Source organism: Acomys russatus, chromosome 29 (assembly GCF_903995435.1).
Source record: "Acomys russatus chromosome 29, mAcoRus1.1, whole genome shotgun sequence".
Taxonomy (NCBI): domain Eukaryota; kingdom Metazoa; phylum Chordata; class Mammalia; order Rodentia; family Muridae; genus Acomys; species Acomys russatus.
Window position 1 is genome coordinate 23,790,760 of NC_067165.1, and position 26,604 is coordinate 23,817,363.

Below are 26,604 nucleotides of genomic sequence, written 5' to 3' on the forward strand. Positions count from 1 at the left end.
GGATTTTATTCTAGCCCAACTCTGCCTGGAACTCATTCAAGACTGTAGGCCGGGCCAGCCTTGACTTCTCAGCAATCATCTGCCTCAACACCCCAAGGTACAGGGCTACAAGTCAATGCTTCCATGCTTAGCTGTGCACTCACTGAAGACTTTTATCATCTCCCAACACCATGTCATCCTCACTTCTGCTTAGGTTCAACCCTTGACCTGGGACACCAGTCTCTTTGTGAATGCTGGGCTAACTTTCAGTCATTTTCATTCTTTTTGTGGAGGCAAGCTCTCATGTACCTGGGCTGGCTTTGAGTTGACTCTACTGCTGAGGCTCGTCTTGAAATCACAATCCTGCCTCCACCCCCAAAGCTCTAGAATTACAGACTTTCAAATCACCATGTTTTTCTTTCTTTCTTTCTTTCTTTTTTTTTTTTTTTTTGCGACAGGGTTTCTCTGTGCAGCCTTGTCTATCCTGGACTCACTTTGTAGGCCAGGCTGGCTCCAACTCACAGAGCTCCGCCTGCCTCTGCCTCCCAAGAGCTGGGATTAACATTAAAGCTGGATGCCACCGCACCCAGCTTCTATTCAGCCTTCTGAGCCTTAAGGCTCCTGAGAAACATTCCATGGCTCCTTCTTCCTTCATTCCTCACCTGTCTACCATTAACATTCATTAATTACTACACACAAAGGGCTGGAGAGATGGCTCAGGTTAAAAACACTGGCTGCTCTTCCAAAGGTCCTGAGTTCAATTCCCAGCAACCACATGGCAGCTCATAACCATCTATAATGAAATCTGGTGCCCTCTTCTGGCCTGCAGGTGTACACGCAGGAAGAATATTGTATAAATAAATAATAATTACCACACACACACAGACCCCATAGTAAGCCTTGCTTGTTTACAAGTGTGTATTGACACTAAAGTCCTTAAAAATAGAATCTTTAGCCAGACGGTAGTGGTGCACGCCTTTAATCCCAGCCCTTGGGAAGCAGAAGCAAGTGGATCACTGTTGAGTTCGAGGCCAGCCTGGTCTACAGACAGCCAAGGCTGCACATAGAAATCCTGTCTCAAAAAACAAAACAAACACAACCAACTTCATCTACCTGCCAAATAATAGCCACTGAATCAATGAACAGGCAAGAAAGGAAAACAAAGAATGCACACAGGGAACAAGCACTGCCGAGATTAGTCAGGGCAGCACTCCAGGGACTCACATAGATTTCCATTTTTCGGTAGAGACCATAGTTGAGCAGCAAATTGTGAGTCATGCGGATTCGGTGAGGCTTCATTGGGTGGCCTTGTCCATAATAGTAGTTTCCAACATCCCCTGAAGAAGAGAAGATGTTTTATTTTATTTATTATTTCGGTTTTCTGAGAAAGAGTTTCTCTGTGTACCCCTGGCTGTCCTGCAAACCAAACTGGCTTCAATCAGAGATCCGCCTGACTCTGCCTCCCAAAGTGCTGGGATTAAAGGCACTGGAGACTACCTCTCCACTTTATTTAAGATTTTTCTTTTCCTTTTCTGGGTTTTTCTCTGTGTAACAGAGCCCTAGACTCACTTTATAGACAAGGCTGACCTTGAACTCACAGAGATACACTTGACCCTGTCTGCCGTGTACTGGGATTAAAGGCATGTGCCACCACACATGCCCAACCTACATTTTGTTGTTGTTTGGTTTTTGTTCGAGACAGGGTTTCTCTGTGTAGCCTTGGCTATACTGGACTCGCTTTGTAGACCAGGCTAGCCCCAAACTCACAGCAATCTGCCTACGTCTGCCTCCTGAATGCTGGGATTACAGGCGTGGGCTACCACACCTGGTTTCCTGCCTAAGATTTTATTTTCAGTTACACAGACATGCCAATGTAGGTGTCTTTGAAAACAGTCAATCTCCTATGAACGGCCTGATCTGGGTGCTGATAACTGAACCCCAGTCCTCTGGAAAAGCAGCCAGTGCTCCTAACTGCTAAGCAACCTCTCCAGCCCTTAGAGAAGAGCGACACAGGTAAACACTCTCCCAGGAGAACCCAGCAAACTCCCAGAATACTAATGTTCATTTCTAGTTTCCATGATTCTTTTCCACCTTGAATAAGAGTGATTCCTGGAGACCCGACATAACTTAGCACTTAAAAGTGAATCTAAGCCACTTTCACCCTAAAACACTGGGTAAAATCTACTGGGAAAGAGCAGTGAGGTGACTCATCTCACTGTACCTCTAAGGAATTCCCTCCCACAACAAAGCTCACTCTCTACAGTTGGAATAACAACCAAAGCCTATAGATAAACCAAATGTCGTTGCTTGGTTCATGTATAGAAATTGCTTCTAACTGGCTGTTGGCCTTTCATACAGACTGCCATGTTATCACCAAGTGTTTTTCCTAATGCACAGCTCATGACATCCCCCATGTGCTAAAAAATTTTTGAATGGCTACTCCTGCGTACAGGTGGAAAGTCAAGACTTGCTCAACCTGGCTTGTGCTGCCTAGATTTATGTCAATTTGACATAAACTATAGTGTGAGTGGAGGAAATCTCAACTCAGAAAATGCCTCCATAACAAGGCTGGGATGTGGGCCAGCCTCAACAGCATCTTCTTAATTAGTGGTTGATGGAGGAGGGCCCAGCCCATAGTAGTTGGGGTTACCCCCAGGCTGGCTACCTTGGGTTCTATAAAAAAGCAGGCTGAACCATCTCAAAAAAAAAAAAAAAAAAAAAAAAAAAAAAAAAAAAAGGCAGGCTGTGGGGAACAAGCCAGTAAGCAGCACCACTGCATTGCCTCTGCATCAGCTCCTGCCTCTGGGTTCATGCCATTTGAGTTCCTGTCCTGACTTCCTTCAGTGATGGAATACGTGTGAAAGTGTAAGCCTCAACACACCCCTTTCTCTCCAACTTGGTTTTTGGTCATGGTGTTTAGTCACAGCAACAGAAACCATAAATAAGGGACTGCCCCTCCCGCTTCATCTGTGGCTGCCCACCAACCATCACCCTGGCTATCTATTTTCTTTCGGAAACAGCCTTGACCATTAGTTCACACAGCACCTGTGACTGTTTTCATATAACCACAGAGCTGAGTAGCTAAGGAACCGCTAGAGACCCGTTTATTATATAGCAAGATAATGCCCAAATTAAACCAGGTATGGTAATCTACAGCTGTAATCCTTGCACCCAGGAGGCTGAGGTAGGAAGCTAAGAGAGCTAGCCTGGGATACATTGTGAGATACTGTCTCAAAAACAGCAGCAGCACTCAGGAGGCACAGCAGACAAATCTCTGAATTTAAGGCCAACATGATCTACATAGAAAGTTTCAGGCAAGGCAGGGCTATACCCTATATCAAAAACAAAAACCAAACCCTAAACCAAAATACTTACTACCTGGCCCTTCACAGAAAGTGCACTATAAACACACAGATTATCAGCATCACACATGGTATTTGCCAGGATACAACAAATCCTCGGTTGGAACTGCTCTTCAGGCCTGCGTGTAGTGGAATTTTAAACCAGCAACAAGGCTACTCTGGCTGGAATACTGATAAGCCTTTAATCCTAGGAGACAGAAGCAAGCAGATGTCTGAGTTCAAGGCCAGCCTGGTATAGAGCAAGTTTCAGGTAAGGAAAAGCTTATGTCCAGGTGTGGTGGTCCATGCCTTTAATCCCAGCACTCAGGAGACGGAGGCAGGCGGATCTGAGTGCTAGTCAGTGCTGCTGAGGCAGCTCAGTTTGTGTGGAAATTCAGAGGCAGTTCTGTTTTTCTTCCCCACCCACCACCCCGCAAGACGGTTTCTCTGTGCAGCCCTGGCTGTCCTGGACTCTCTCTGTAGACCAGGCTGGCCTCGAACTCACAGAGATCCGTCTGCCTCTGCCTCCCAAGTGTTAGGATTAAAGGAATGCACCACCACGCCTGGCCAGAGGCAGTTTTACCAGATTTTACAGAGACCGGTTAAAGATAAAAACAAGTCAGACACAGATAAAGACAAAACCAGAGAATAAGAAGGAGCCAGAAGATTAGAACATATTGCCTAAGTTAGTATGAGGCCAGCAGAGCAACTCAGTGAGAAACAGAGAAGCCAGACTGAATCAGTCCGCTTGGAGAGGAGTTTGAGCCAGAACAACTGAGTTGAACAAACCAGCCAGGGTAAAGAGAACTTCTATTCATCTGCTTCAGTTGTTGTCTGGGAGGCTAACTGCCTCCTTCTGCTAATCTATCCTAGTCCTGGAAGCTTCTAGCCTCCGTACAATCTAACCTAGGAGCTGGTCAGTAGTGGTACACACGCCTTTAATCCCAGCTCTCAGGAGGCAGAGGCAGATGGATCGCTGTGAGTTCGAGGCCAGCCTGGTCTACAATGAGAGTCCAGGACAGCCAAGGCTACACAGAGAAACCCTGTCTCGAAAAACCAAAACAAACAAACAAGAAAAAAGCAATCTAACCTAGGTATAGAACGTTCTCAGCCTCTGAGACTTACTGCTTAGTAGCTCACCCTTACTTGTTCTTATTGAGCTCTGGGCTGGCTAGTTCAACTCAGCTGTTCTGGCCCAAACGCCTCTCCCGGCTGACTTATTCTGTCTTCTCTCTCTGCCCCTGAATTGCTCTGTTTGACCTCAAACAAACTCCAGTAATCGGCTCTAATGTTCTGGATCCTTCTTATTCACTGGCTCATTTGGTCTTCACCTGAGTCTAGCCTGCTCTCTCTCTCTGCAACCTGTCTATTACTATCCTGGAAAAACTGCCCCCTGCCCCTCTGCCTCCCGGGACCCCTCCCCAGTGTGTTGCTCCCTTAAGTAGCTTCCCTTTCCTCTCTGTTCTCAGGAAAGTTGGGAGTACCCTACTATGTCAAATCTTCCTGATTTGTCACCTTTTCTGCCACTCAACTAGACATAACTTTCAAACATGAGTGCTTCCGTCTACAAGCTAACTTAAGTTTCAGTGTTTGGGATTAAAGACATGTACCAACATGTCTGGACCTACGCTTTTCTTTACCTAAAACTTGCCCTATACCAGGCAGGCCTTGAACTTAGATCTGCTTGTTGCCCTCTCCTGGCTTAAAGGCATGTCTGTATTCTAGCCAGATCACTCAGGCCAAAGTCTTTGGGTGTGATCTCTTGCCAGAGCAGCCATTTTCTGAGCTTCCAGGACTACACCTAGAATAGCAGACAAAGGCAGTAAGCCTCCCAGACCAACAATTACTTCAGGTGTACAAAAGTTCAGTTTACAAGCCAGACTTCAGAAAGAACTAGAAAGAATAAACGTATTTAGTAGTAAGTCTCATAGGCTGAAAACATTCTAGGCCTAGATTAGATTGTACGGATGCTAGAAGTTTCCAGGCTACATTAGCAGACAATAAACTTCTAAGACGACAATAAGGCAAACTAAGGATACTTTTAAACCTGGGTTAGTTTTCTCTTTAATTTTTATTTTATATTTTATTTATTTTGGGGGGGAGGGGGTGTTTCCAAGACAGGGTTTCTCTGTGTAGCAGCCCTGGTTGTCCTGGATTCCCTTTGTAAACCAGGCTGGCCTCGAACTCTCAGAAATCTGCCTGCTTCCCCAGTGAAGGGATTAAAGGCATGCACCACCACGCCCAGCTTCTCTTTAATTTTTAAAAAACCTATTATTAGTAGTACATGTGTGTGACTGAAATGTGTGTGTGCCACAGAACACATGGAGGTCAGGCGACAACTTTTAGGAGTCCATTCTTTCCACTTTCACACAGGTTCTGGAAATCAAACTCAGGCCATCAGGTTTTTGTGGCAAGCACTTCTACTTGGTTTTTAATATATTTTTTTAAGATTTATTTATTATGTATACAGTGTTCTGCCTGTAGGTCAGAGAAGGGCACTAGATCTCATTACAGATGGTTGTGAGCCACCCTGTGGTTGCTTGGAATTGAACTCAGGACCTTTGGAAGAGCGAGTGGCGCTCTTAACCTCTGAGCCATCTCTCCAGCCCGTAAAATGATTTTTGAGTCAGGACCTCACATTGTAATCCAGACTAGTTTAAAGCACATCCTCCTATCTCAGCTTCCTGACTTGATAAAGGGTTTAGGCTACCACACCCAGCTTGGTATCTTTTCTCCTGATGAACTATATGCTACAAAGACCAGCTAAGGCTCCAAACACTTCCCGGTTCAAGTGATTGAACTTTTCAGAAGTTAAGCAGGCCTGGTTAGTTCTTGGATAGAAGAAATCTAGCTGGGCAGTGGTAGCACACACCTTTAATCCCAGCATTTGGGAGGCAGAGGCAGGTAGATCCCTGTGAGTTCAAGGCCAGTCTGGTCTATGAGATCTGGTGCCCTCTTCTGGCCTGTGGGTGAACATGCAGACAAAGCACTGTATACATAATAATATAAATCTTAAAAAGAAAATATTTTTAAAAATTAAATTAAATTAAAAAAGGAAGGGAAAGGTGATCCATGCCTTTAATCCCAGCACTCAGGAGGCAGAGACAAGAGGATTGAGTTCAACACCAGCCTGGACTACAAAGCTGGTTCCAGGACTACCAGGGATATAAAGAGACCCTAGCTGAGCCGGGCATAGTGGCACACGCCTTTAATCCCGGCACTAGGGAGGTAGAGGCAGGCGGATCTCTGACTTCGAGGCCAGCCTGGTCTACAAAAACGAGTCCAGGACAGCCAAAGCTGTTACACAGAGAAACCCTGTCTTGAATAACAAAAAAAAAAAAAAAAAAAACCAACAAACAAACAAAAACCTATCTGGGGAAAAAAGAAGAAAGAAAGAAAGAAAAAGGAGGGGAAATTATATAGTTCTATTATCTAAAAAAAAAATTTAAGTCTATTATGAGCTACCCAACATTTTAGGAAATAGGACAACAGAGGCTTTTCTCCAAGAAACTTATTCTCTATAAGAAGGAAAAAAAACAATTAAACAAACAAACAAAAAAATGAGGTTCCAAAGTGTTGTAGCACACCCCTTTAATCCAGGCAATGGGGAAGCAGAGACAGGAGGATCTCTGTGTCAAGGCCAACCTGCTCTACAGAGTGAGTCCAGAACACCCAAGGCTACATAGAGAAACCCCGTCACGAAAAACAAAAAAAATACACAAATAAACTCAAGCCTGGTGGCATGGTACACGCCTTTAACCCCAGCACTTGGGAGGCAGAGGCAAGCAGATCGCTGTGAGTTCAAGTGCAGCCTAATCTACCAATCTAGTCCAGGTCAGCCAAGGCTACACAGAGAAACCCTGTCTCGAAAAAACAAGCAAACCAAAAAAAAAAAAAAAAAAAAAAAAGATGGGGGGGGGGAGCTGGAGAGGTGGCTCAGCAGTCCAGAGGACCTGGGTTCAATTCCCAACACCCACATAACAGCTCACCACTCCTGTTCCAGAGGATCTGACCCCTCACACATGCAGGCAAAACATCAATGTACATAAAATAAAAATAAGTAACTTAAAAGAGGCTGGGGTGATGGTGCAAGCCTCTAATCCCAGCACTCAGGAGGCAGAAGAGGAGGGATCTCTTTGAGTGGGAGGCAAGTCTGCTTTACAAGGTGAGTTCCAGGACAGCTACAGTTGCACAGAGACTGTTTCCAAAAATAAAAAAAATAGTAATTTGAAAATAGATCTTCTCCACCCTCGACAACTTGAGTTATCACATCTTTTTCTTTCTTTCTTTCTTTCTTCCTTTCTGGTTTTTGGTAGACCAGGCCAGCCTTGACTCACAGAGATTTGCCTGCCTCTGCCTCCCTGAGTACTAGGGTTGCAGGCATGTTCCATCACTCCCGGCTTATCACATCCTTTTCTAAGCGAACTAAAATCGTTATCTGAATTATTTTTTGATGACAATTACCAAAAATATCTGTCTTCTAAATTTCAGACCGAAACCCACCACCTACTGGGTGGCTAGCTAGATGTCCCCTAAACAATCCAACAGTAACTCTTTTTTTGTTGTTGTTTTGTTTTTGTCTTTGTTTTTTGAGACAGGGTTTCTCTGTGTTAGCCTTGGCTGTCCTGGACTCACTATGTAGACCAGGCTGGCCTCGAACTCACAGCGATACGCCTGCCTCCGCCTCCCAAGCGCCGGGATTAAAGGTGTGCGTCACTACGCCCAGCTCCAACAGTTATTCCTAAAGCAAGAAAACAGATGCTGGACAAAGTGGTGCACACAGGAAGATGAGGAGGAAGAAGATTCCTAATTCAAGCCCAGTCTGAGCTACACAGTGATACCCTCTAAAGGCGCTATTCAGAGGAGTTGCGCTAACAGCAAGGATAGCACAACTCTTCTGGGCCTGGTGAGTAACTCCAGTTCTTGGGCCCTAAACACTGACACACATCTGCTCTCTCAGAACGGGCTGAAAGCCCATCTCTGTGTTCTCCAAAGGTGAACATCCCCTTAATCCAGCAGTACCACCGAAAGGAACTCGGGACTTTGGCTCCCCCTTCAGACGGGAACTCAAGGCAGGAAATGTGACCCGATGAGCCCTCTAGCCCCAACAGAAACACTACCTAGGACGGGATAAACTGCCCCACACTGGTTCAATGAAAAGACTGTTTAACAAGTTGCATCTTTCTCCCTGCGTCCCCAGGGAGCCCCATGTCCCAACTAGGAACTGAGGGTCCTACTCAAAGACCTGGGGGATGGGGTGGGGGAGGGGACGTGCATGGCTAGTCCTGCAGAACTTACAAAAAACCAAAACAAAACAAAAACAGGACAAGGGGGGGTTGGATAGGAAAAGATCTTTGTATTCTCAGCAGAAAAGAAGATGCCCTGGCAAACCGCCTCCATCATATTATTCCCCCCACCACCACCAAGGCTTAGCTATCCCACCAGGAGTCTCAGTCCAACTTCACGTCGGATTCCCTGAGAATCTCCACCAACGCGATTACCCCAGGCTACCCGCCCCCGGCCTCCGAGACCCCCCCCATCTCGTCCTCAGCCTCGACTTCCTCTCCTCAACCTCCTCCCTCAGCCTCGACTTTCCCTCAGCCTCCCCCTTCAGCCTCGACCTCCTCCCAGGCTCCACCCTCAGCCTCGACCTCTTTCCGGCCTCCACCCGCATCCTTTCCCCCAACGCCCGGCCACCGACGCCAGGCCGCCGCTCACCGTCGTAGTAGTAACAGACTTTTCTCTTGGTGCCCTGAGTCTGCGCCATCTTGCTCGCCGCCCGGCCCTCCCGTCAGTCTGTCCGCCCGCCCGCCCGCGGCTCCTCAAGGCGTCCGACTCGAGGGAGGGGCCAGCCTCGTAGCCCCGCCCTCCCCGCACGGGCTCACCTATAGCCGCACAGCCCGGGATGCACTCTAACCAATCAGCTTACGCGGGGCCGGGCCCGGAACTCGGCGGGGGACAAGGGCAGCCTAGAGAAGCCGCCGCGGGCCCCCTGGGCCTGTACCAAAGTCCGGGGCGGAGGGGTGGGGGAGTCCGGGGGACGTACCATCAAGTCCCGGGGGAGGGAGACGGCGGCCCCGAAACTCCACAGCCCGGGTCACGGGTCACAGTGGTGCAGAGGTCTGAGGCGAACTTTCTCATTTTACGGAGAATATACGCGGAGGCTTCCCAGGGAAAGAGACTTGCATAAGGTCACTCAGCTAAAAGAATAGGTTTGGTCTGGAGACAGAAAGAAGTGACAAGGAACAGATAGAAAATATCCAGAGGCCTACCGTTCAGGAGCTCCGATGGACTCTTAATGTTAAAACTCCATCTTACTTGGGCGTGGTTGCCCATGTCCTTAATCCCAGCTCTCAGGAGGCAGAGTCAGGCAGATCTCTGTGAATTGAGGCCAGCCTGCACTGCATAGAGAAACACTGCCTACAAATAAATAAATAAATAAATAAATAAATAAATAAATAAATAAATAAATAAATCTCCCGCCATTTTACAGGTAACGCTGAAGAACTTCTGAAGTCTTTGTGAGTTACTCAACGCTACACATTAAATTCCATTTCCAATTAATGCATATTAAAAACAAACAAATAACCCTACATGCCCCAGCACTGTGACAAAAGTAGCAGAATTTGTTTTGGTATTTAATGTATTGGAAGGGGTATTCGCTTGCTATGGCGGGTGGGGTGGGGAGGGCAGGGGGCGAGGGAGGGGGAGAGGGAGATCAGGGCACATCCTGCAAGAGTCAGGAGTTGGTTCTCTGGTTCTCTCCTTTCACTAATTTAAGACCAGGGGATTGAACTCATGTCATCAGGAATGGTGGCAAACACTTTTATGCACTAAACCATCTCACCTTCCCAGAACTTAATTTTTCTAAACTCAAAGCTCACCCCACCCTACACAGTCACCCAGGATAAGTGGAGAGCCTAGATGGAGGAGATTATCCTGTCCTTAGGACAGCACGTTGTCCTTTTCTTTCTTTTTTGTTTTTGTGTTTGTTAGTTTGTTTGGGTGGGTGGGTGGTTTTTGTTTGTTTGTTGTTTTGTTTGTTTCTCTGCATAGCCCAGGCTGTCCTGGAACTCACTGTAGACCACCAGCCTGGCCTCCAACTCACAGCTGCTGCCTCTACTTCCTGAGAGCTGGATTTTTGTTTTTGTTTTTTCTGAGTGCTAGGTTTTATTGTTTTTGTTTTTTTTGTTTTTTCTTTCTTTCTTTCTTTTTTTTTTTTTTTTTTTTTTTTTTTTTGGTTTGCTTTTTGTTGTTATTGTTGTTGTTGTATGTTTGGTTTGGTTTTTTGGTTTTTCGAGACAGGGTTTCTCTGTATCCTTGGCTGTCCTAGACTCACTCTGTAGCCCAGGCTGGCCTCGAACTCACAGAGATCCACCTGTCTCTGCCTCCCAAGTGCTGAGATTAAAGGTGTGCACCACCACACCCAGCTTTTTTTGTTTTTGGTTTTGGTTTTGGTTTTTTTTTTTTTTTTTTTTAACAGGGTTTCTCTGTGTATCCTTGGCTGTCCTGGACTCCCTATGTAGACCAGGCTTCAAATTAACAGAGATCCACCTGCCTCTGCCTTCCAAGTGCTGGGATTAAAGGCATGTACCACCACACCCGGCTGTTTTTGTCTTTTCCTTACAGCTGGATTCAAAGGCATTCACTACTCCTCACTACCCCTACCCAGACCCTGACATCAAAAAAAAATTTAACCTGGATACTACTAACGTTTTGAAACAGAATTCCTTGTTATGGGGGCTGCCCTATGCGCTATAGACGTTGATTGCCATGCATGGCCTCCTTAGATGCCACTAGCAACACACACACTCACACCACACCCCTACTGTGACACCCAAAATTCTCTTTGTTTTAAATTTACTATTTTTTTTCCAGAGTTTCTCTGTGTAGCCCTGTCTGCCCTGGACTTGCTTTGTAGACCAGGCTGGCCTCGAACCCACAGAGATCTGCCTGCTTCTCTGCCTCACTGCCCGGCCCCAAAATTGTCTTGAAGTATCCAGATGAAGGATGCAATCATCTCCCAAGCACCTACAGAACCACTACACCAGATCTTGAATCCATCAATCGTCAAGTAGCCATTACTGATCTACTGAAAGGCTCTGTGCTGGCCTTTGTTTGTTTGTTTGTTTTGATTTGGTTTGGTTGGTTTGTTTTTGTTTTTTCTCAAGACAGGGTCTCTGGGTGATAGCCCTGGCTTTCTTGGAACTTTCTTTGTAGGCTGGACTGGCCTCACAGGGGTCTGCCTGTCTCCCAGTCCCAAATGCTGGCATTAAAGGCTTGTGCCACCATGTCCTACTTTTTTTTTTTTTTTTTTTTTTTTTAAACCACAACAGTTAGGCATAGTGGCACATGCCTTTGCCTTTAATCCCAGCACTAGGGGGTAGATCTTTGTTCATCAAAGCTAGCCTAGTCTATATAGTGAGTTCCAGGACAGCCAGAGCTACACAATGAGATCCTCTCCTGGGGGAAAATAAAAGAAACAGAAAGAGAAAAAAGAACCCTCCGTATTTTGCTGAGTGCCTTCTGAAAGCCACTACTACGATGAGTTTGTTACTCATCTGTGTGGCTACAGTCAATAAAATACATTTTTTTTGTTTTCTTCTGTTTGATTTAAGTTTGGACCTTGCTTTGGACCCAGTTTAGTCCTGAAATTTTCCTTCCGGATGTGTAAGATGCAGTCTTCCTATGTGTTAAAGATTAGTGCCAAAAAGGCTGGCGTGATGCTGACGGCTCGTGAGTTAAGAGCCCTGGGTAGATCCATTTTGGTTCATAAGTGTGATGATTGGGTACTCACGCCTTTGTGTGATATGTGCCGCCCATTGAACCTTGTTACAACGTGGGCACATTATCCATCTGTCATGAAATGGGGAGGGGGGGGGGTTGAGGGCTGGAGAGATGGCTCAGAGGTCAAGAGCACTGACTGCTCCTCCAAAGGTCAGGAGTTCAATTTCCAGGAACCACATGGTGGCTCACAACCATCTACAATGTGACCTGATGCCCTCTTCTGGCATGCAGGTGTACGTGCAGACAGAGCACTGTATACCTAACAATAAATAAATAAGTCTTTTAAAAAACAAAACAAAACAGAGCCCTGGGTACTTTCTTGAAGGATCCAAGTACAAGTCCCACCACCAACATGGTGGCTTTTTTTTTTGTTTTTTGTTTTGGTTTTTTCCGAGACAGGGTCTCTCTGTGTAGCCTTGGCTGTCCTACACTTGCTTTGTAGAGCAGGCTGGCCTCGAACTGGCAGCAATCCCCCTGCCTCCTCTGCCTCCCGAGTGCTGGGATTACAGGCATGAGCCACCATGCCCGGCTCACATGGTGACTTACAACTATCTCTAACCCTAGTTCCAGGGGATCTGAAGCCCTCTTCTCAACTCTGTAGGCACCAGACTCACACATGGCACTCAGAGCATATATAGGAACAAAACACTCAGACATATAAAGTTAAAAAAAAAAAAAAATGTACCACAACCCAGCCTGGATTTGAAATCTTAAATTCAAGGGATCCTTTCAAGAGCTGGGATGGGCCTGGTGTGAGGGTGCATGCCTTTAATCTCATTGCTTGAGAGACAGTTGGGTCTCTAAGAGATAAGGGCATAGTGGCACACGCCTTTAATGACAGCACTCGGGAGGCAGAGGCAGGTGGATCAATGTGAGCTCAAGGCCAGCCTGGTCTACAGAGTGAGTCCAGGACAGACAAGGAAGGCTACACTGAGAGACCCTGTCTTGAAAAACCAAAATAAATAAATAAGCAAATATTTTTTTATTTATAAACTATTTATTTATGATTTATTATTGATTTATAAATTCTTTACTTATTAAACATTTGTTTATTTATTAATACGGTATTCTGCCTGCATGTGTGCTTGTGCACCAGAAGAGGGCACTAGATCTCATGTGAAAGAACAGCCAGTATTCTGAACTACTGAGCCATCTCCCCAGCTCAGGAAGTTTGGGTTACTGTTTTTTGTTTGGTTGTTTTGTTTTGTTTTTGTTTTTCAAGACAGAGTTTCTCTGTGTAGCCTTAGCTGTCCTGGACTCACTTGTAGACCAGGCTGGCCTTGAACTCACAGTGATCCACCTGCCTCTGTCTCCCCAGTGCTGAAATTATAGGCATGCTCCATTGTGCCCGGTTAAAGTCAGAATATTTTTTTTTTTTGAGACAGGGTCTCTCTGTGTAGTCTTGGCTGTCCTGGACTCACTTTGTAGACCAGGCTGGCCTCGAACTCACAGCAATCTACCTGCCTCTGCCTCCCAAGTGCTGGGATTAAAGGCGTGTGCCACTACTGCCCGGTTTAAAGTCATAATTTTAAAACTTAAACTCCAGGGGCTGGAGAGATGGTTCAGAGGTTAAGAGCACTGTCTGTTCTTCCAAACGTCCTGAGTTCAATTCCCACCAACCACATGGCAGCTCACAACCATCTATAGTGAGATCTGGTGCCCTCTTCTGGCTTGCAGACACAAATGTGTATAAATAATAAATAAATAAATCTTTAAAAAAAATAAAACTTCAATGGGTGTGGTGGCACATGCCTTTAATCCGAGCACTATGGAGGCAGAGGCAGCCAGTTCACTGTGATTTCAAGTCCAGCCTGGTCTACAAAGAGAGTTCCAAGACAGCCAGGGATATTACACAGAGAAACCCTGTCTTGAAAAACCAAAAATTGAGTCCAGGACAGTTTCAAAAAAGTAAAATAAAATAAAATTGTAACTCTCAAGCCAGTGTGATGGATTACTAAGCAAAGATTTGCCTATTGTCAAGGCAGATACCTACATTTGATCCTCAGGGCCCAGGTGGGAAAGAGACAAGAGCAACTTCTGAGAGCTGTGGCACACACACTAATAAATATATAAAATGTAATTTAAAATGTGAAGAATTTGTAACTCTGCCCCAAACATGACCATCTCTCATTGTTCTCCTAATATACACCGATTAAACTATATCTTTTTATATATTCTCTTATTAAAATTAAGCACTTTAGCTGGGCGTGGTGGCGCACGCCTTTAATCTCAGCACTCCAGAGGCAGAGGCAGGTGGATCATTGTGAATTCAAGGCCAGCCTGGTCTACAAAGTGAGTCCAGGACAGCCAAGACCACACAGAGAAACCCTGTCTCAAAAATTAAATTAAATTAAATTAAAATTAAAAAATATAAGATGTGAAAGGCTGTGTGTGTGGGTGTGTGTGTTGAGACTTTAGATGGGTCTTGTAGTCCATAATTCACTTTGTAACTGAGGATGACCATCTGGCTTCTACTCCCCAATAGATTATGGTGTGCTGCCACATGGGATCACAGGCTTGCCAGCCCACTTGGCTTCTGTGTAGAATTTATCTATCATAAAATCTAGGGATGGCTAGAAACATGCCGGGAAGAGTAAATACCAATAATTACTTGTTAAATGAACATTTCCAGTATCTGCAAATATCTTGGAGGTTAATTAAAGCCTATCTGAGGTTCAAGGCCAGCCCAGGCTACACAGAGAGACTGTCTCAAAAGAACAAGTAACCAAACAACAAATAATATATATATATTGTGGTGACTCAAGCCTTTAATCCCAGCAGTAGGGAGGCAGAGGCAGGTGGATCTTTATGAGTTCAAAGCCAGTCTGGTCTACTGGTGATGGTGGTGCACACCTTTAATTCTTGCACGTAGGAGGGAGGCAGAAGCAAGCAGATATCTGTGTATTCGAGGCCAAGCTGGTCTTCAGAGTGAACTTCCAGAACACCCAGGACTATACAGATAAACCCTATCATGAAAAAAATAAAAGTTTCTGCATGTGGTGGTGCACACTGGTAATCCCAGCACTCTGGGGGCAGAGACAGGCAGATCTCTGTAAGTTGGAGTTCAGCCTGCTCTATAAAATGAGTCCAGGACAGCCAGGGCTATTACACAGAGAAACCGTCTGGAAAAACTGGGAGGGGAGGGTTGGGGGGGGGGGGGAGGAATGTATATCTGAAGACAAACACAGCCTTTTACTTAGTTTTGGTTTTGAAACAGAATCTTACTCTATGTCCTGGAATTCACTATGTGGCCCAGCATGACCTCAGATTCGTGTTGATCTTCCTGCCTTACCCTTGGAATGCTGGGAACACAGGCAGGAGCCACCACACCTTGATTAAATATGACCCTTCAAACGAATAGCTGTAAAACAGGAAAAAGACTGTCGGCCTTATATAAAAGGGAAGATGGACTATAAACACGCTCACAATTGTCTCTTGGGAGGCATCAAGTACAGAGGCCTTAGACAGGTGAGGAATGTTGGCCTGGGCCGGAGAGTCAGGAGGCAGAGGTACTTGCTGCTAAACCTGAGGGTAGTGGGAGATTTACTTCATTCTGATGTTTATGCCAGATATAACAGCCTTACTACATTTCCCACTATACCTGAGGACCTGAGTCTGCTGCCCCGAGTCCCACATGGTAGGGAGAACCAAATCCTAAGGTTGCCCTCTGTCTCCACAGGTACACCATGACAGTCACAGCCACACATGTATGTACGTACACACACACACACACACACACACACACACACACACACACACACACACAAATAAAGGTTTTTATTTATTTTTTTAATGTAACAGATGCCACCGGGCATCGTGGCGCACGCCTTTAATCCCAGCACTCTGGAGGCAGAGGCAGGCACATCACTGTGAGTTCGAGACCAGCCTGGTCTACAAAAGGAGTCCCGGACAGCCAAGGCTACACAGAGAAACCCTGTCTCGAAAAACAAAACAAAAAAGTATCAGATGCCAGGCATAGGGGCACATACATTAAGCATTCAGGATGTAGTCAGATCTCTGTGAGTTAAAGGGCCAGCTAGCTAGGGTTATATAATAACTTATTTCAGAGAGAGAGAGAGAGAGAGAGAGAGAGAGAGAGAGAGAGAGAGGTCACAAAGCTCACACCTCCATTTGAAGCGGTCTCTAGAACTCTTCCTTTGGCCCCCGGCATCAACATGGTTGGAAAAATGTCAGACATCCACTTATCCCAACTCTGACCCCAAATCAGGCTGATCCAGTTTCCATCTTGTTTTGTTTGTTTTTCAGATGAAATACACCTTAGGAATACTGGCCACTCCTGCCTCAGGGAAATTAGGATAAGAGATCTTCTGGCAACCAACAGAAGAAAGGAGACTCCTCCCACATAGAGGCTTTAAAGGTGACAGGTGCCTGGGTCTGGAAGAGAGGGGTCTCTTAGCTCAGACAGTAGCAGAAGGTAGATAGGACAGAAGGCCATAATCTAGGAAACAAGCAAACCCTGTTTACCATTTTACCTTGGGGCTGCTACATGCTAGGAGCAGTTTAGGGAAAGTTCTAGATAGGATATAAGCTGATTCACACCACAGGAAGCCATCTATGATCTAACCTCCTTCTAGCCTTTTTTTTTTTTTTTTTTTTCCCGCTCCCCGAGTCAGGGTTTCTCTGTGTAGCCTTTGCTGCCCTAGATTCTTTTTTTTTTTTTTTTTTTTTTAATTTATTATTATGTATACAGCATTTTATCTGCATGTACCCTGCACACCAGAAGAGGGCATCAGATCACATTACAGATGGTTGTGAGTCACCATGTGGTTGCTGGGAATTGAACTCAGGACCTCTGTAGGAGCAGATAATGCTCTTAACCTCTGAGCCATCTCTCCAGGCCAGTCCACAACTTTTTGTGTCTGGGTTTGTTTGTTGGTTGGTTGGTTGGTTTGGTTTCTGAGACAGTTTCTCTGCCTGGAACCCACAGAGATCCTCCCACCTCTGCCTCCAGAGCTCTGGAATTAAAAGGGTGCACCAGCACCACCACCCAGCCCAGACCTAGAGTTGTTGTTTTTTTTTTTTTTTTTGCCTTTTTTTTTTTTTTTTAAAGATTTATTTATTTATTATTACAGACACAGTGCCTGCCTACATGTACACCTACCGGCCAGAAGAGGGCATCAGATCACACTATAGATGGTTGTGAGCCACCATGTGGTTGCTGGGAATTGAACTCAGGACCTCTAGAAGAGCAGACAGTGCTCTTAACCTCTGAGCCATCTCTCCAGCCCCCGACCTAGAGTTTTGAAGCAGATCTAGTCTCCCAGGTGGACTGACACTCCATCACCAGCGTTTCACGCCGTAAATTGCACACGATAATGGCTCTTCCCCAGTTTCCTTCATCTGACTCTCCCCCACCCCCATAAAGAAATAAAGTGTTGAGTAGAAAAGTATACAACCTTAATCAACAGACATTTATTGAGCACTTGGTGTATGCTCGGCACCAAGGGAGAACACACAGAGACCTTAGACTGGAGGCCGTCAGGAGCGGAAGTGGTAGACAGAGAGACACAATCGATCAGAGGTCCTCTCCTGTGCTTTCAGGAAATGGAAGGGTCCGGGGGAAAATACCTCAGGTGGTATCCAAGACGTAGGCTCACATGTTCCATGGGAATAAGACACATGTCTAGAGCCCACACAACTACAGACGTGTGTACAAGGCCAAAACTGTATTACGTGTGGCACAAGCACAGGGCTTCACATGCGGAGTGAGAGTCCATGTGTGCACAGGCCACATGGATACGGCACAAGGACCTCACCTGCCCCAGCCAGGACAACGGGATGGGAAAGGGTCTCAGGACCTCGAGGCCTGTCAGGGCTGCGGCTGGTACTGGCCCTCTGTGGCCGTGAAGAAGTCATCCAGGACACTTCGCAAGTAGTCAAACGTGGGCCGCTCCTCTGGCCGCTCCTTCCAGCATAGCATCATGAGGTTGTACAGCTCCTCTGGACAGTTGTCAGGCCGCACCATGCGGTAGCCTCGCTCCAGGTTCTGAATCACTTCGGGGTTGGTCATCCCTGAAAGGGTTGGGGAAGAAAGAAGAACTTCAGGCCTTTAAGCTACGGAAACCTCAACGCAAGGCTGATGCTTAGTTGGATTTCTCTCCTTTTTTCCTATCCATTTATCTATCTTTTTTCTTTCTTTCTTTCTTTCTTTTTTTTTTTTTTTTTTTTTGAGACAGGGTTTCTCTGTGTTAGTCTCCTGAGTGCTGGGATTAAAGGCGTGCATCACCACGCCCAGCAGATAACAACGCCAGGATGTTTTTGTTTTCAGTAAGAGGAAGCTGACCAACACAGGTGATGTTCAGAATACTTAACTACCAATCCAAGGTAGTCCTAGCTTTCACTGTGGTAGAGCACACTACAAGTTGCTGCTGAATGTAGCTGTTGGTTCCAACGCTTGATGGCGCTGACTCAGGTAACCACTCAGCAACATACAAGTTAGCTGCAGGACCTGGAGCCACCTTGAACCTCAGCTCCCTCTGCTAGAACACAGAGAACATTGTCATGCCTCCTCTCTGAGTTATAAAGTTGCCTGAACGATTCAGTGCATACAAGACAACACAATGCCTGACTAGGAGGTGTTCTTTTTATTTATTTATTTGTTTATTTATTTATTTTTGTTTTTCGAGACAGGGTTTCTGTCTGCAGCCTTGGCTGTCCTAGACTCACTTTGTAGACCAGGCTGGCCTTGAACTCATAGAAATCTGCCTGCTTCTGCTTCCCAAATGCTGGGATTGTTATTTGGTGGCAAGAGTGTGGTAGTCAGGGCTCAGGACAGGATGAGAGTCCACAGCCAGGGCAGTGTGGAGATATCTCTAGCTTTGGAACTAGGCACAGGAGACAGATACTGGGCTGACATAGCACAAGCCCAGAGCTGGGAGATCTTTTAGCCTCTACCGGTTAGAGCCATCTAACAGGGCTCACAGTGGTCTACATTCCTGGGGTCAAATTTCAGCTCCCCCAGCCCTGGGCCTGTGAGAAGTTTCTGCTAATCTGGCCTATGTGCTCCTAACCTCCCTACTCTTTTCTGTGCCATTTTTTCCCCCCAAAGGTTGTCAAATTTCTTCTAGAAAAATTCCACCCCTAGGCCTAGAAGTAGAACTCAGTGGCAGTGTGCTAGCTTCGCATGCACAGGACCTGGGTTTAATCTCCAGGCGCTCCAAAACCAGGCCCTTAGGTAACCCCGGCAACGCGCAGTGAGGTAGCAGCAGGAATGCCAGGAGCTCAGGGGCATCTTCAGACTCAGAGTTAGGGGTCATGCTGTACTACATGAGACATTGTCTCAAAACAAAAACAAAAAAACTAATGACTGAAAAAATAAACTTTTGATAGAGTCCCACCCATCATGGCTGAATATAGGGTAAGGGCCTTTTCTAGAAGGAGGGTGTGTCTACGTGTTTTTATTCTCTCTCTCTCTCTCTCTCTCTCTCTCTCTCTCTCTGTGTGTGTGTGTGTGTGTGTGTGTGTGTGTGTCTCTTTTTAATTAATTAATTTATTTATTTATTTTTGTGAGACTTGGGTTTTTGGTTTTCCGAGACAGGTTTCTCTGTGTAGCCCTGGCTGTCCTGGACTCATTTTGTAGACCAGGCTGGCCTCAAACTCACAGATATCTGCCCATCTCTGCCTCCCTGAATGCTGGGACTACAGGCATGCACCACCGTGCCCTGCTATATTTTCTCCCGTAGTTAGCTGTGAAGTTTGAATGAGAAAGGACCAGTGCTTGGTGAGCAGCTCCCGGGGTCAGAGTATTTCTCAAAGTCTCTTGTTTTACATATCGGGAAACTGAGGCTGAGAAGAATGGCATAACTTAACCAATGTAATGATTAGTAATGTCCTAGTATGGCCAAGTATGACCTCACACTTAAAAGGGCCGGGCTGGAGAGGTGGCTCAGTGGTTAAGAGCATTGCCTGCTCTTCCAGAGGTCCTGAGTTCAATTCCCAGCAACTACATGGTGGCTCACAACCACCTATACCCTGTCTCAAAAACAAAAAACCAACAATAAAAAAAACCCTCAACCATCTATACCCTCTAGTGCCCTCTTCTGGCATTCAGGTGTACATGCATATACATAAAATAAATAAAATAAGAATAAATTTAAAAAAAAGAAAAAGAAACAGAGGAGGGTGTAGGGGTGGGTTGGGGGGTGGGGGGGGGGTGGCACACACATTTAATCCTGGCATTCAGTAGGCAGAGGCAGGTGCATCTCTGAATTCGAAGCCAGCCCAGTCTATGAAAAACCGCACTCACACAAAAAGGAAGGTTTTTGGTTTTGTTTTGTGAGACAGGTTTCTTTGTGTAGCCTTGGCTGTACTGGACTCGAACTCACATCAATCTACCTGCCTCTGCCTCCCAAGGCCTGGGATTAAAGGCGTGCCCCACCACGCCCGGCAAAAAGGAAGGTTTTACTATGTGTGCCAGACCCACCTCTGTCATACTAAGCAGCCTGTGCCAGAAGTAAGCAAGCACCGGGGAGGTGAGGACTCAGAGACAGAGATGCAAGACAGCTGGGAAACAAAGCATCTGCTACAGGACATTGGAGTCATGAGCCCAAGTGGAGGGACGAGAAGAGGTGAGCGAGAAGCCATGGAACGGCTGCCCTTCCCTGTAGCCCTTTGGAGTCACTTCCCTTGGTCCTCACCTGGGTAAGGGATGCGACCGTGGGTGACAATCTCTGTCAGCAGGATCCCAAAAGACCACACATCGGACTTGATGGTGAAGGTCCCATAGTTAATGGCTTCTGGAGCCGTCCACTTAATGGGAAATTTGGCCCCTAGAGGGAAGCGAAGTCAGTTCACTGGTGCGGGCTGGCTGCACGGCAGGCCCTGAACCTCCTCTCTAGCCCACACCTACCCTCCCTGGCTGTGTACTCATTGTCTTCAATGAGGCGCGCCAGGCCAAAGTCTGCAATCTTGCAGCTCAGCGTGTCAGACACCAGGATGTTGGCAGCCCGCAAGTCACGATGGATGTAATTCTGGTCTTCGATGAATGCCATGCCCTCGGCAATCTGCAGGCCAGGGATAGGTCAGGGGTCTTTACCACACTGACCCTTGGCCTTACCCGGCCCTTTAACAGTCTCCTCCTTACCTGAGCTGCCATGTCCAAAAGTTTGTTGACATTCAACTTGATGCCGGAGGGTGTCTTCAGGAAATCTACTAGGCTCCCTGTGTGTAACAGCGAGAATTGTTGACCTAAACTGCTCCTAGACCCTTCTGCCCCACCAGGAACCTGGAAGCAGTGCCTGGCAGTAGCAAGGACGAATAGGGATTGAAAGAAACGTATGTGTGCTTGAGGGTGAGGGTGGGATGCTCGGCATGCAGCAAGGCCTTATCCATGCCTGTGTCTTCTCCCCATAGACCTGTCTATTTCACTCTGTCACACATAGTCCTTAGATTCTTCCCACAGATAGTTCGACTCTCCCTTCAAAGTCTTTTCTCTTATCTCTTGTCTCCTAAAAGTGTCTCTCTCTCTCTCTCTTTTATTTTATTTTATTTTTTGTTTGTTTGTTTTTCGAGACAGGGTTTCTCTGTGTAGCCCTGGCTGTTCTGGACTCACTTTGTAGACCAGGCTGGCCTCGAACTCAGTAATCTGCCTGCCCCTGCCTCCCAAGTGCTGGGATTAAAGGTGTGTGCAACCACCACCCAGGTTCTTTCTTTACTTATTTATTTTTGGTTTTTCGAGACAGGGTTTCTCTGTGTAGCCTTGGCTGTCCTGGACTCGCTTTGTAGACCAGGCTGGCCTCGAACTCACAGAGATCCACCTGCCTCTGCCTCCCAAGTGCTGGGACTAAAGTGTGCCACCGCCACCTGGCCTATTTATTTATTTTTAAATGTATGTGCATTGGTGTTTTGTCTGCATGTATGTTTGTGTGAGGGTGTCAGATCTTGGAGTGCCAGACAGTTGTGAGCTGCCACATGGGTGCTGGGAATTAAACCCGTGTCCTTTGGAGAAGCAGTCACTGCTCTTAACCACTGAGCCATCTAGCTCTCCTGCCCAAGTTTCTCTTTTTCTTTTCCAGTCCAGCTGGACCATTCTTCTAGACTCTTCCTACCAGGTATCATAATACTTTCACCATTAGCAGGGCAGTTGTGGCACACGATTTTATCTATCTATCTATCTGTTTATTTATTTATTTATTTATTACAGTGTTATGCCTACATGCATGCTTGCATACCAGAAGAGGGCACCAGCTCTCATTATGGATGATTGTGAGCCACCATGTGGTTTCTGGGAATTGAACTCAGGATCTCTGGGAAGAACAGTTAGTGCTCTTAACCTCTAAGCCATCTCTCCAGCCTGTGGCACATGATTTTAATCCTAGCACTTGGGAGGCAGAGGCAGATATTCTCTGAGTTCCACACCAGGACAGCCTGTCAGGGCTACACAGAGAGACCCTGTCTAGAGAAACTCTGTCTCAAAAACAAAACAAAACAAAATAAAACAAAACAAAAAATCCACAAAGCTGTTTGTGACAAACTGCAAGGCTAAAAATGAACGGAGCTCAACACCAAAATAAATAAATAAATTAATTAATTAATTAAAAGGTAAACTGACCAAGTGTATATTAATAAAAATAAAACCATGTGGTCAGGCAATGGTGGTGCACACCTTTAATCCCAGCACTTGGGAGGCAGAGGCAGGTGGATCGCTGTGAGTTCGAGGCCAGCCTGGTCTACAAAGGTGAGTCCAGGACAGTCAAGGCTACCCAGAGACACCCTGTCTCGAAAAACAAAACAATACAAGCAAAACAAAAAAGCATGTACAAGAATGACAATCCTGGCCCTGGAGAGTGGGCTCATGGTCTTAAGAACACTTGCTTTTATAGAGAATACAAGTTGGGTTCTCAGAACCCATTTCCGGTAGCTACTGTTACCACTTGTAACTACAGTGCCAGGGTCTGTTATGCTCCCTTCAGGCCTCCTCAGGTACCTGAATACATGTACACACACACACACACACCACACACACACACACAAAAAAAGAAACTACTGACTGGCATTAGTCCCAGCACTTGGAAGGCAGAGGCAGGCAGATCTCTGAGGTTGAGGCCAACCTGGTCTACAATGTGAGTTCCAGGACAGCCAAGGCTACATAGAGAAACCCTGTCTCCAAAAACAAAAACAAAACAAAAAACCCACAAAAGCAAGATAAAACAAAAATAAATAAATATAAAACAAAGGCCGGGTGTGGTGGCGCACGCCTTTAATCCCACCACTCGGGAGGCAGAGGCAGGCAGATCGCTGTGAGTTCGAGGCCAGCCTGGTCTACAAAGTGAGTCCAGGACAGCTAAGGCTACACAGAGAAACCCTGTCCCGAAACAAACAAACAAACAAACAAACAAAACAAAAAAACAAAAAATAAAAAATAAAACAAGCCACCGGGAGCGGTAGCACATATCTGTAATTCCAGCACTGGGGGAGGAAGAGGCAGGCGGATCTCTGTGAATTTGTGGCCAACCTGGTCTATGCAGCGAGTCCAGAATAGAAACCCTGTCTTGGGGAGAAGAAGAAGGGAGAGAAGGAGGAGAAGGAGGAGGAAGAGGAAGAAGAGGAAGAAAAGGAAAAAGAAACCTATTTCCCATTTCCAGAACTCATTAGCCAATGAATAGTTTCTTTCTACTTCCTGAAAGATGAACAGATTTCGCACTCCAAACACCGGAACCACAGAAAACCAAAGCAGGACAGGTACTGCTGTCTTCCAACCTCAGAGAGACCGTATGAGGAAGTTGCTCTCTCATCAGTTCCACTATCCCCCACCCCCCCCCCCTGCCCCACCCCCAACTTCCTCCCACCCCCCCCACACCCCCCCCCACTGCCCCCTGTAAAGCTTTTACTTTGAGATATAATGGGGAAACCCTTACAGGCACACATGAGGAAAACATGATCATAGGATGAAATAGCACAATTAATAGCATCAATGCCTGTCAGCTTCACGTTGAAGCTGAAGTCCTGGGAGTTTGACACGATACAGGGGCTCTAAGAATAGATTAGTATTCCTGGGGGCTGGAGAGATGGCTCAAAGCTTAAGAGCATTGTCTGTTCACCCAAAGGTCCTGAGTTCAATTCCCAGCAACCACATGATGGCTCACAACCATCTATAGTGAGATCTGGTGCCCTCTTCTGGTGCGCAGGTACGCATGCGGGCAGAACACTGTATAAATAAAAAATAAATATATCCTTTAAAAAAAAAATAGATTAGTATTCCTCTCCTTCCTCCTTCCCCTCTTCTTCAGCAGAATCCACCCCAATCTCCTCATAACCCTTCTCTAGGGCAGCCATGTCCTCACAGGCCTCAGAGAACTCTCCCTCCTCCATGCCCTCACCCACATACCAGTGCACAATGGCACGCACACCTGGCGTACATCAGATCAAACTTGTGATCTAGGCGAGCCCAAGCCTCAGCAATGGCTGTGGTGTTGCTCAGCATGCACACAGCTCTCTGGACCTTGGTCAGGTCTCCACCACAGAGGGGGGTGCTCGTAATTAGTGTCAACCTTGAAGCCAGTGGGGCACCAGTCCACAAACTGGATACTACGCTTGATCTTCACGGTGGCAGTGGCAGCACTGACATCTTTGGGGACCACTCGGTACAGCAGGCAGCAAGCCATGTATTTACCATGGCGAGGGTCACATTTCACCACCTGGTTGGCTGGCTCAAAGCAGGTGCTGGTGATCTCTGCTACAGAAAGCTGCTCATGGTAGGCTTTCTCAGCCGAGATGACAGGGGGTATATGTGGCCAGAGGGAAGCAGATGCGAGGGTAGGGCACCAAATTGGTCTGGAATTCTGTCAGGTCAACATTCAGGGCCCCATCAAATCTGAGGGAAGCAGTGATGGATGATACAATTTGAGTGCCACTCTTTTTTGTTTTGTTTTGTTTTGTTTTTTGAGACAGGGTCTCTCTGTGTAGCCTTGGCTGTCCTGGACTCACTATGTAGACCAGGCTGGCCTCGAACTCACAGCGATCCACCTGTCTCTGCCTCCCAAGTGCTGGGATTAAAGGCGTGCGCCACCACACTCGGCCCTGTGCCACTCTTTTTTAACTACCTGTATTCATTCAAAGGGGGTGGCACATGCACGTGCCATTGTACATGTATGGGAGACCAGAGGATAATTGTAGGAGTCAGCGCTTTACCTTTTCCATGTGGACGGCAGAGACTGAACTCCTGGTGGTCAGGCTTGTCAGCAAGCACGTGTGCCTGCTGAGCCATCTTGCTGGTCCTAAAACCACTACTGTACAGATCAAAAAGAGCTGCTCGGTGCAGAAAGAAGTGATGTGATCAGCCCAGTGCTATACAGTTACAAAGCCACAACTCTATCCATGCAGTAGCCTCTTGGGTCCTTTATAAATATAATGGAATAATGGCTTGCAGCCAGGTGTGGTGGCGCATGCCTGTAATCCTAGCAACTTGGGAGGCAGAGGCAGGTGGATTGCTGTAAGTTCAAAGCCAGCTGGTCTATAAAGTGAGTCCAGGACAGCCAAGTTTATACAGAGGAACCCTGTCTTGAAACACCAAAAAATAAAGAAAGAAAAAGAAAAAGAAAGACACTTGGGAGACAGAGGCAGGCGGATCGTTGTGAGTTCGAGGCCAGCCTGGCCTACAAAAGGAGTCCAGGACAGGCAAGGTTACATAGAGAAACCCTGTCTCGAAAAACCAAAACCAAAACAAAAACAAACTGTCTGTAACTCAAGTTCCAGGGTATCCCACACTCTCTTCTATTTCTTGGATCAAGCATTCTGAGATCTTGGCAGGCATTGGCTTTTTGTGTGTTTGTTTTGTTTTTCGAGACAGGGTTTCTCTGTTTAGCCCATGCTGTCCTGGACTCACGTTGTAGACCAGGCTGGCTTCAAACTCACAGCAATCCTCCTGTCTCTGCTTCCCAAGTGTTGGGATTAGAGCCGTGGGCCACCATGCCCGGCCCAGCTAGGTGGGCATTGGAAGAAGGCAAACAAAACAAAACAAAAACAAAAAACAAACAAAAAACAAAAAACCCTTGCAGATCGGGGACTCTCAGAATGAGTGCTCATCCAAAGCCTGTGCCCCATAGGGGCCCAGGGAAGCGTCCACAGAAACCCTCAGTAGTAGGCGGGAGGAAAAAGCACATTCCTACCACGGGCGCAATGGATAGCGACCTCAATCCCGCAGACACAGCAGGGCCACCCACCGTTCTCCATGTACTCTGTGATGATGTAGATGGGTTCCTGAGTAACCACGGCGTAGAGCCGGACCAGCCGCGGGTGCTGCAGCTGCTTCATGAGGTTAGCTTCAGCTAGGAAGGCATCTGGGGACATGCTCCCTTGCTTCAGGCTCTTCACTGCCACCTTCGTGTGCCCGTTGTAGTACCCTGTAGGTGGGGTGCGGGGGGCAGGGGAGAGCAGCTGCAGAGGTCATGATCCTGACCTAGGCAGCTGCCCTGAATAAGCCGGGGTGAAAGGATGCTCACAAACTCAGAGAGAGACATCTCCCTCTCTCCCATTGGTC

The 26,604-nt window shown here is 46.6% G+C and overlaps 2 protein-coding genes and 1 non-coding gene across 3 annotated transcripts in view; 1 reads left to right on the top strand and 2 right to left on the bottom strand.

Annotated features, from left to right (window-relative positions):
* Hdac1 (histone deacetylase 1) overlaps window positions 1–9,192 on the bottom strand; it is a 28,329-nt gene extending 19,137 nt beyond the window's left edge. Inside the window, exons 1-2 of the mRNA XM_051171032.1 lie at window positions 9,039–9,192; window positions 1,204–1,316 (exon numbers count right to left, since the gene is read on the bottom strand). Coding sequence (XP_051026989.1) covers window positions 1,204–1,316; window positions 9,039–9,087 — 162 coding nt within the window. The 5' untranslated portion in view covers window positions 9,088–9,192. The remainder of the gene's footprint in view (window positions 1–1,203; window positions 1,317–9,038) is intronic.
* A 2,886-nt stretch (window positions 9,193–12,078) lies between these two features.
* LOC127212110 (small nucleolar RNA U13) lies at window positions 12,079–12,182 on the top strand. The gene has a single exon (XR_007833493.1). It is a non-coding gene; the product is annotated as a small nucleolar RNA U13 (small nucleolar RNA).
* Window positions 12,183–17,691: 5,509 nt separating this feature from the next.
* Lck (LCK proto-oncogene, Src family tyrosine kinase) overlaps window positions 17,692–26,604 on the bottom strand; it is a 28,905-nt gene continuing 19,992 nt past the window's right edge. The window contains exons 9-13 of the mRNA XM_051172055.1: window positions 26,288–26,467; window positions 21,211–21,287; window positions 20,977–21,130; window positions 20,765–20,896; window positions 17,692–18,140 (exon numbers count right to left, since the gene is read on the bottom strand). Coding sequence (XP_051028012.1) covers window positions 17,938–18,140; window positions 20,765–20,896; window positions 20,977–21,130; window positions 21,211–21,287; window positions 26,288–26,467 — 746 coding nt within the window. The 3' untranslated portion in view covers window positions 17,692–17,937. The remainder of the gene's footprint in view (window positions 18,141–20,764; window positions 20,897–20,976; window positions 21,131–21,210; window positions 21,288–26,287; window positions 26,468–26,604) is intronic.